The 10,338-nt window shown below is 40.0% G+C and overlaps 3 protein-coding genes across 4 annotated transcripts in view; 2 read left to right on the top strand and 1 right to left on the bottom strand.

The window, feature by feature from the left end:
• LOC146478056 (uncharacterized) overlaps positions 1 to 331 on the bottom strand; it is a 208,781-nt gene extending 208,450 nt beyond the window's left edge. For both annotated transcript variants that reach the window (XM_085112786.1, XM_085112785.1), the window contains exon 1: positions 280 to 331. The gene's annotated coding sequence lies outside the window, so the exon portion shown is untranslated. The remainder of the gene's footprint in view (positions 1 to 279) is intronic.
• LOC146478068 (uncharacterized) overlaps positions 1 to 10,338 on the top strand; it is a 66,634-nt gene that overhangs the window by 28,057 nt on the left and 28,239 nt on the right. The window lies entirely within an intron of this gene.
• Positions 2,491 to 8,423, top strand: LOC146478071 (uncharacterized). The gene is made up of 6 exons (XM_085112776.1): positions 2,491 to 2,904; positions 4,075 to 4,136; positions 4,784 to 4,936; positions 5,763 to 5,798; positions 6,733 to 6,882; positions 7,380 to 8,423. The coding sequence occupies exons 1-6, from the start codon at positions 2,513 to 2,515 to the stop codon at positions 7,856 to 7,858; spliced, it is 1,272 nt and encodes a 423-aa protein (XP_084968902.1). The 5' UTR covers positions 2,491 to 2,512; the 3' UTR covers positions 7,859 to 8,423.

Below are 10,338 nucleotides of genomic sequence, written 5' to 3' on the forward strand. Positions count from 1 at the left end.
ATCTTCGCAGTTATACGAAAAGAAAGCCCGAAAAGAATTCAGGCTTGAACGGGATTTTGATTCTGTAGACCTAAATTTTAACATTGATTTTAATATTTCAGGATGTCGAGGATGAAAAACGCTTCTCTTCAGTTGTGTATCGAACATCTGCTAACGTGGTCACAAGTATTTAAAACGCACACAGCAAAATTTTCCACCTACAAACTGAACTGTCTGTTGCGTGAGTTCTTGACGCTGTCGTCCAGACACCGTGAAAAGCCATCAACATTACTCCAAACTGTTACTGTTTGTTCTGACAAACAAATGCTCTTCTCGAAAACTCAGCCTCGACGCTGTGTAAGAAATGTAATCTTGTGTCCCCATGTAATGATTATCTACGGCATGTAAGTACATGAAAAATCCTCGTCCTGGGCGATGAAAAGAAAGTTATCCGTGGGGTGCGTACGGCGATATTCGGCTGAATTCAATGGTCGGGATGTATATATACTTTTATCATTGAAATTATTTTTCTTGGCTGGTAGAACTAAAACCTGTCATAATAGAGAAGCTGTCCAATCATACAATTTAAAGAAATTTTAATGGCTTATATCCGAACTGGTTTCGTTGGTACATTGTATATCGAGCGTAGACTTACATACCAGGGCCCGGTTGTTCGAAGGCCGATTAACACTAATCCACGACTAAAAGTTAACCGAGGTTTTCATCTCACTCATTAAAGATGATTTTAAAGGCTCATCTTAATTTAATGGTAAAGAAAAGTCTAAGGCAAAACTGAAGGACAAAAATCTTTTGAACGAATCCTTACTGATTAGTTACTATACTCGAATCAAAGTTCACGTTCACTCAGGATTAGCTATCGGGCTTTGAACAACTGCAATAAAATCTGCAATTCCACAGCGACAAACCGATGAGTGGGGTGCCGGATCGCTTGTAGACCTGGATCAGCAAATTATTTCAAAGACAAAATACTGACGGCAGACTGATTCCAAAGGCGGAGGTGACGAGCTTGATAGAATAAACAACAAAGGCTAGAATAACTGAAATATATTTGTTTAAAAAAAAAAAACAAATTTTTCCCGATATTTCGGTTTGCAATACAAACCTTCCTCGAGGGCAGAACGAAAAAGAAAAGTGACCGGGCCGATTGCATCCCGGGGACTTGCTATAAAGGCTTTTGGGTGGGGGTGTGCCGTTAGGACTCTAAAACCCTTACCCTAAACCAGATCAAGTTCAGCTGCATTTTGTAACCTTATACTAGACTATAGACCAAAAACTCCGTCGCTATCCCAATCCAGCCAACAACAACTAAAACACTTTTTTTCAAATGTCAATTTCCGGGAAATTTAGTCTCTAATAAATTGTTCAAGCAATTAATCAGTTTTCTGAAAAATGATACCCTATTCCAGACCAAAGCTCTCCGATTTCCATAGCCTATCCCAGACTAAACTGCTTGAAAACTATACTCTTCAGCGGCACATTCCTAAATAGCTTATATGTGAGATTACCCTCCTGCCGGGGGTGGAGGTTTACGTGAAGCACAGATGAGTGGCAGATCTCTGCAGTCGTTCGCTGCCTTCAGAAGGATTTTCCTTTGCTTTCTATGAGTCCCCGATCCTCAGTAAACCGCCTTTACGTGACGTCATCAAGTCTGGCTCTTACTCGGAATTTATCAGTGGAGTATCCAACACACTTCCAAGCTTCTGAATTACTTTATGAATCAATAATGTAATCTAGTTCTTTGTATGTACTGCATGTATTAATCTATTGTGCGTCCGCTGGCCGCTCCATTGCCGGATTAGCTTTGCTAATGGCAATTATACTAATTAAAGATTTAAGATTTAAGATTGAACCCATTCTCGACCCCAGAGCTCTTCCCTTTTGCGCATGACTGACGTTCTTGGTGCTGAACAAAAGGAAAGAGGGCTCAGGGTACGAGATTGCCTTCAGCCATAGTGTTCCAATATATTGCTGGAGAAAATCCTTTGAAATAGATCACCTTTTCAATGCGATTGTGCTTTCCCAAATATTGTATCAGTTTATGCACCTGGTTCTGACCTTACCATGATCGTGCAAGGTTTTTTTTTTGTTAAATGACCTAAGAGACGCTACACGTCAGTTACTTTTAATATTTTTTAGCTTTTAGGAAAAAGTGGCCGCCGTCTTTTTCGACAAATTACATAGCTTACTTCCAAGGTATAAAGAAACATCTGCGTGTCTTAGAAATGAACCCAGCATAAGACCAAATATCAACACAGAACGTTTTCTTCTGTACCCATATTCTTTCCTTTTTTCACATATGATTGTATCATCTGATATGCAATTTTATCTCATGAATAATGGTTTATTTATTTATTCATTTATTTATTTATTTCAACGCATTGAATAGCTGCAGCAAATTCGCACTTCTCTTAAGACGGTTCATGCTACCCGATCCTGAAAACCTAGAAGTGACTGATACCGTAATTCTAATCAATCAACACAGCTATCATTTACGATTTTCGTGATCTGCTGCATGAGACACCTACGCCTCGACAAATCTGTGAAGGCTACATTCCGACTTCATGCTTTTATCATGGATCCAGAGAAAAAGGGACAAACGATAAAACGCCGTCTTGTAGAGCTTTTCCGCCGCTTGTTTTATCCAGCAGTGGTTATTTTCCTTTTGTCTTGCATAGCTTTCTTAGTTTTGAATCATTTGGAAATGAAACAAAACTTGGCCACGATGGATGAAAAGGTGAACGCCATTGAACTGACCGTTGAGAAGCTTGCCACAAGTTCTCCTCACAACAAGGCCGGAGAAAAGAATAGGCTAGACACTGGAAGTTTGCCTGTTCGACGGTCAAAGAGAGCCGCAACTGTAAGCCTCCAGAACCTGGATAAACGAGTGAAAGTTCTAGAAATAAGGTAAGTTTTCCTTCAGACATAAAAATTAACACCTTGCTCGTCAGAGCACCAAAGTTCAAACATAAAACTTCCAGTTTTCGCGGCGTCAGAGGAAAGCATTTGCCAAACAGCCTCAGTTGAATCACCCTCAAACTAAACTGTTTCTTTCACAGAATCACCAATATTAACACTGGATGATTTTTAATGTAGGGAAAGAGCCGCAAGAAAACTTAATAGCGGAGACAGAACGTCATGAGATGATGTGCTCACAAGGCTTAGACAACTTAGCGTTTCTGTTTTTGTTTTGCGCGCTTTGTTCAAATAGCTTGGATGTCTTTTCTGTTTTGATCGATCCTCAATTAAACTGTATATATTGTCACATCCTTGAAACTGTCCCGGCTTCGCTGATTTGCTGAACGACTTACTGCAGGGAGTAAGTTGGGAGGACATGAGTAAGAACAGGATGACACAACCAATTCTTTTCCTTTTCACCCACTAGACATTTCATAAGGCTTTCAGTATGATCGTAATTTTTTGGGTCTGTTACACCCTTTTTTATAAGAACGTCTAATTTTGTTCTTAAGTTAGCTGTTGAAGTATTTCAATAAATCAATGCGGACGTGACTAAGACACCTATCAAAAAGCAATACGTGCTGCAATGTGCGGTGTATATGTGACATTTTATCCGTTTTTATACTGTTCACTTTAAAACATATGGTCAAAACAAAATGTTTTGTAACTGACTCTCAGCCAGGGTAATGTTCTTAGTATATGTTCTTAAATTTTAGTTAATCTCAGGCTCAAGGTTCTTATAAAAAGATTCTTATGAAAAAGAGTGTATGGCGGCTTGGTGGCTAAGTGGTGAGAGACGGGTTCGTCTGTTCAAGTAAAAAAAAGCTGCTAAGTTATTGTGTCCAAAGATATTTAAATAGCTTTTTGGACAATGGCTCGCATTTTTTAAAGCCGAATTCCCTTCCCTTCTACTTACATACACACTCAGTTTCAAAGGACATAAAAAAGCAATACCTACGTTGGTTCTTTTTAATTTTTAACGGTTTCTTCATTCACTATAAGCAAGGTAAGAAGAACAACCATATATGTTTAAGCATGTTCTGTCAATTCTCCTTGGAATCAGTTCTAAAAGAAAAGTAATGAGTCTTTTTTTTCACTGAATTTTTTTTACATCTTTAGGGCTGTCAAGGATAACAAATCCTCACCAAGGGACGATTTACGCTATAAAGAATCATGCCAAGGTTTGTTGGAAACCTTGCAATATTATTTATATCATCGAAAAAGGAACGCATCCCCTTTAACGAAAGATATATTTTATGTCAATGTATTCTTTTTAAGCAAAGGCAATTAAGTGTTCTTGTAGTGGAGCATACTACTAATAATGGCTGATATCCCATGGCCGCTTAACCAATCAGAACTCTGGAGTTGCGTTATCCTGACCAATGATCCAGTTTTCGATAGTATAGTATTCATAACTAAGATTAAGAAAACGCTGTCCTTTGAAAAGTGTGGATCGTTAACCGTGCAACGTGATGGAATTATGGGGCGATCTAATAAGCATGCGTAGATGTCGTGTTTTATGTAAATGTTACGCCCTAAAAACCACACGTGCTTATATTTTCAAACAAGAAGAACACCAAATAGGCTTACAGGTCAAAATTAAAGGCTCCCGGAAAGCTATTGAGTCTTATCGTTCATGATTTATCCCTTTTACCTGACCGCGTTTTTTTCAATGGAGTGTATATATTTCGATCACGTCAATTAATGACTGATAACCCTGCTCGTGTGTTTCTATATGATCGCTCAGATTTGGTAGGCAGCAATCATTAAGTGATGAAATAGAAAACAGGCGTTATCAACAAAACAGCAATTACTTCATTGTATGCAGGACGTAATGGAAGGGATGGCAGGGATGGTCCTGCAGGTCCCGTGGGTCCTGCAGGTCCCCCGGGACCGCCCGGGAGACCAGGAACAGCAGGAATAACGGGAGCTAGAGGAATACCAGGAGCTACAGGAATGCCAGGAACAACAGGAACACCGGGTTAGTGGTAAATTTCATACAGTAACTTATCTGAACCCTACTAGAAGGTGTGGACGAAATTGCAATCTTGTGCCTTAACCACTAAGATTCTTTCGAGCAATGTTAAATTTTTTATATCAGGTGGTGTCCCTGAACCAAACAAAGATAAGAGGAGCAAGAAGCTCTTTCTTTGAATATTTTGGCAAATAAATACCTTATTGCTTGACGTAACCTAAACCTCGGGTTCTTTAAAGATACGTTCTTAAGTTAGCTTTTTAGTTTGTTAATGTTTGTTTTTAAATATCTCTCCCTTTTTAATTTAATCTTGTTCTATATTTGTAATTTTAGCGTTCATTTTTAAGTGTAGGCTTTTCCCTGAAACTTCCGTAAAGCGCCATTGAATCAACAGGAAAAGGCGCTTTCGAAAACATTATCATCATCATCAGTATATTATGGCCAGGAAATCCCTACAGCTGTTCCGTGTAGTGATTGGGTACTTTCCTAACAGCGGCCCATGCAAATCCCATTTCCGAATTAAGACCAAATCCCGAATACCCAGTCCCGAGGTCCAAAACGTCCCCATACAGCTGACACTCCAGAAGCGATAAAGAAGCGGCTGCTTTCGAGAGATTTTACTACAATGGTTTGACAGGAAAACTTGGGGAAAAAATTGCTGTTTTGGAAAAGTGGTCGCTGTCTAAAGGTGGTCGCATAAGGACATTTGACTGTAGTTCAATTTAGAACCCCCGATCCCTGCGTTTTGGATGTCATACTGTCCAAAGCCCCTCATATCGATCTTAATTCAATTCCTTGCGTTGCCAACCTGTTTCTCTATTGCTCTCACTAGGCCGTGACGGGCGTGACGGTCTCCCAGGACCTAAAGGTAACAACAAAAACGGTTGCTGATTAAGTTGTATTACCGTACAGCCTCGAATAGGCGCCCCCTTCTCCTCCTTCTCAAATAAGCGTTCAAGTTCAAGTTTAGTTTGCCACTATAAATGAAATGGAAAGGGTAATAATGGTAAAATAAAGGTGGCGAAGAAGCCCACGAGAACTGAACGACAAGGCTTTTAATAATGGGCTCCCTCTATCATGAAGACTCGCCAACAGCCAGGTATTTGTGGCGTCTCCTTTTGGAGAATTAAATTTGATACAGTTGAACCCCATGTAAGCACTCCATCTCTGTTCTTCAACTCCATAACTTTTAAAGTTCCAGGGAATACTGAAGAAAGGCAAAGATGTCCTCTGAAAATTACAGTTATCAGTTCAAAAACTACTCTGAAAGGGAAAAATCCAAAATTTGAAATAAGTGCCCAAGCGCTTATTCGAGGATTTACAGTACTCATGACATGAGATTGTTTGAAATTTTATAGGTATTGGTAACAAGTGAAATGAGATGACATGACTGGCTTAATCGTGATCTCTTGCAAATAATTTTGTTGGGATGTGCCGCCCACTTGCAATGAACTTGAGTTTCGATGTTTGATTCTTGTTCACAGTCACGGCAGGGCTATTTGTTGTTCACGTTCTACATCCTCGACCAAACTGATGAATAATTTCCATTTTCTTCTCTTTGTTACTCTATATTTACGTCCCAAACACCAAGAAAAATAAGCATATTAAGTTGAAAGAATTTTAATCCTGTCTCAGATCAAACCCTTTGAAACAGTAAGGCACTGGGCCACTCCCAAAGAGTAACTTGCTCCAAACATTATGGTATAACATTAGACTCATTTCAGAATACAGGAAATAAAATAAGAACAACAATACCAACAGTGTCTGCAGGAACCCAAACATTTTATTAATGCTTAATTCAGGTAATCCCGGCCAAAATGGAAGGGCAGGTGCTAGAGGACCTCTGGGACCGAAAGGAAAAGAGGGACGAGAAGGACAGGGGCTGTCTGGAGTGAAGTACATCCGCTGGGGGCGCACAAACTGCAGTGGAGATGCGCACGTTTTGTACTCTGGTAAGCAATTCAAGTCACGAAAAAAAGGACCTTGGATCCTCTCGCCGTCATCCAAACTCTCCTGGGAAAATGTGCGAAGGAGTTATGACCGTAAGGGCGGGCTCCTCGCAAGGGGCTTACAAACAAAATTTCAGAACATTCTTAACGATGTGTTTAACGCTTGCATATAAGATCAATCAGTTGTCTAGTCGGTGTTTGGAATCAATGCCATTACCAGAGAGAGAGAGAGCTAACATTATAGCGAAATGGATCACTGTTGCAAATTTCAGTGTTAAATAGGGGGACGCGTCCGCTTTTTTACAACTACAATGTAGCCTTGGACGCGAAAGTTTTTCTTAGTTTCCATTCGGCCCGGTGTTTTTGAAATATTAGATAGTTGTATTGTTTGAAGGGAGAACTACATAATAAGAACATTTAAGCTACAGAGATTACTTTAAAAGTGCAGGGATAAATAGTTTAATGTCTCTAATAGTATGTTCTACTGATGTTCTACCCAGGGTTCATAGCAGGCGGTTATTACAGTCACAAAGGAGGCGGAGGGGAATACATCTGTCTGCCAAATCAACCCAAATATGGAAAATACACAAACAATTTTGACAGGGGAGGACGGATCTATGGTACCGAGTATGAAGAGAGATTCTTCAATCCTTTCAACAGAAATGTCCTCGAACATGATGCACCTTGTGTCGTGTGCTATGTCAGGTCACGTGGCACCCAGTTGATGATCCCTGCAAGGAATGACTGTCCTCATGGATGGACCGAAGAGTATCATGGGTACTTGATGACTGAACATCACGGACATACAATATCACGTAATTATATTTGTGTTGATCAGGAGCCAGAATCAGTTCCAGGAAGTCACAGCAATCACAACGGTGCATTGCTGTACTTTGTGGAGCCAGACTGTAGTCATTTCTCAGGCTGCCCACCTTATTACAACGGTCGAGAGTTAACATGCGCAGTGTGTACTAAATAAAATAACATCGATTCTCGTTTCTGTGAAGGTTTACAGAATACCAGTATTCTCCTGTTCTCTTGTTTTCTTTTATTTCCGGATATAATTGTTTTAAAAATAATTGATTAAGTTACGGAATAAAGACAGAAGCTCGTGTGATTCAGTATAATTAATAAAGTGAAAATGGTAAAAGAAAGTTCAGTTTAATTAGTTACACTTGGAAGGAATTGAAGGGTGTAAACTAGGCGGCAGGCCATAGACTGAAAGAACAGAAATGGAGTGACTGGCCGTTTACCGGAAAAAAGAAAACAAAAGAATATGATGTGAAATGTCTAACCAAATAATTGGCCGCGGTGAAATTTGAGCAGTGGCAGCATTACGTACGTCATACTTTTTCTCGGGAAAAGTAGTTCTCAAAATAAATTTACTCGGCAAAGCATTGACTTAAGAAATTAATACAAATAGAGGCTCCTAGTCATGGGCTCTTGGTTGCGGGTATTCTACGCTCCAGGCCTTAATATCAATATATACCTGTAAACTGTAAGCCCTCAAATAAGCTCCTTCCAATCAACCCCTTCCAATAGACTCCCCTCCTAAATGAGCCCCTCTCTTCAAGTAAGCGCCCCCTCCTTTAATTTCAGTTTTGGGTAAATCATGAGTCATCGATGATTCAGGGTCTTTTCATATGAGCTCCTTAACCGGGCTGGCCCGGTTTGTTTGACGAATTTAATCTCTCTAGATCCGTACATGTGGAAAATTTCAGCCCGGTTACCGAGATAGAAACGGGGGCAATTCTTCGCTTTGGTGTTCTCTTCCTGTGAACGTTCACAGAAATTATCCGGAAACTGTGAAGCAAACCCAGACCAAAACATGGATAGATAGCGCGTGTTTCTTGGTTCTGAATTTATTTACTCATTAGCCTTAATTTTAGTCTATTCTGGAGCCGTCCCGGTAACCGAGGTGAGTGTTCACATGGGAAATATTTCCAACCAGGTTACTGACATTTCGGTCGCAAAAACCGGGATCTCGGTAACCCGGCTCAGAGCTCAACTTCTCATTTCAACACATCGAAACGCCCAACCAACCCGGTTGACCGTTGGCGGCGGTTTATGCGTTGTTTTTTTTTTAGCGCAAACGCACAAAACCCCAAGGAAGTGCTTACTACACAAGTTAGGTTGACCGGGCTCCTATGACAGACTGAACGTTGAATTGCTGTTGACTGTATGCATCAGATTGCAATTCAAAAAATCAGTTTCTTTTCTTATACCGGTCGCATCTTTCAGGTTCCAGTAAAAATGAAATGATCGCCACCCTCTCCTAATCGCCTTAACCTATCAGCCTTAACCTAAATTAAAAAAAAACTTCCCAGTGAGTTATTTTTTATTCGAGGACTTACACTTGACCGCGGAAGGGAAGTGGTTGGGGCCGTTACCCCCACAACTTTTTGGATGGTTAAAAAATGTGTTATTGTATTTTACTTAACCATATCCATCACTTACAGAAACAACTTACCTTACATATTATTAAGTATATTAAGTTTTTCTCCGACAAATCCCGGCAATTTCAGACAGTTTGTCGTTAGTTTTGCTGCTGAACGGACGACTAGATTTCAACCGTGAAATAATGGAATTTCAGCTGTTGTTTGTATTTTCATTCGTTCTTCAGGGATCGGTGTTTCACGAAGATAAAGTTTCATCACTGAGTATGTCGAGGGAGTTTTTGCACAAAGGCATTCACTTATGAAAGCTACTTATCGCCGTTACGCGTAAATATTTGAAAAAGAGGATTATGTACAATTACGGTCATCCTTGATCATTCAGTCCCGCTGTCATAACGAACAAAAAAGCACGTATTATTTACGAAAAGTGGGTCTTCACAAGCTGCTGGTTTTCACAAGCTAATAAACAAGTCGAAAGTTTCTGCCTCATGCATCAGCCCGTTGTGTTGGTCAAATGTAACTAGGGCAAGACTGAAGCAGTGACTCCTTACTTCAAAAGAAAAATTGACAAAATTAAAAATTTACATCAGCTTTTAATGCATTTCTAGCCAATTCAGAAGACTTCAATTTAATTTTTTTTTTTCGGGGGAGCATTCCCCTGGACCCCCCTAGTTGTCTTGCCCTAACGCGTTCGTCTTACCCCCCTCCCACCCCCCCCCCCCCCAAAAAAAAAAAAAAATCCTGCTCCGCGGGCCCTGTGAGCCACGACAAAAGCAGAAGCCTTTTTGTGCGAACAAAATCTACTTCTTTCATCTTTTAAATGGATTAAAAAAAAATCGACCCTCTTCTTTACTTCTTATCTAATATGTTAAGTTTTGGAATCTGTCCACAATCTCGTATCGCCGGGTAGCATATCATTTCTTTTCTTATACCGGTCGCATCTTTCAGGTTCCAGTAAAAATGAAATGATCGCCACCCTCTCCTAATCGCCTTAACCTATCAGCCTTAACCTAAATTAAAAAAAACTTCCCAGTGAGTTATTTTTTATTCGAGGACTTACACT

The sequence above is a fragment of the Pavona decussata genome, unplaced genomic scaffold, assembly GCF_977016875.1.
Source record: "Pavona decussata unplaced genomic scaffold, jaPavDecu1.1 SCAFFOLD_67, whole genome shotgun sequence".
NCBI classification, from domain to species: domain Eukaryota; kingdom Metazoa; phylum Cnidaria; class Anthozoa; order Scleractinia; family Agariciidae; genus Pavona; species Pavona decussata.

What these genes read in the sequence shown, in the direction of transcription:
- LOC146478071 (XM_085112776.1), top strand. Translation starts at nt 2,513, where the DNA reads ATGAGACACCTACGCCTCGACAAATCTGTGAAGGCTACATTCCGACTT. An exon ending in GTGAAAGTTCTAGAAATAAG is followed by an intron (nt 2,905 to 4,074) that starts GTAAGTTTTCCT and finishes TTACATCTTTAG; the next exon opens with GGCTGTCAAGGATAACAAAT. An exon ending in AGGAACAACAGGAACACCGG is followed by an intron (nt 4,937 to 5,762) that starts GTTAGTGGTAAA and finishes TGCTCTCACTAG; the next exon opens with GCCGTGACGGGCGTGACGGT.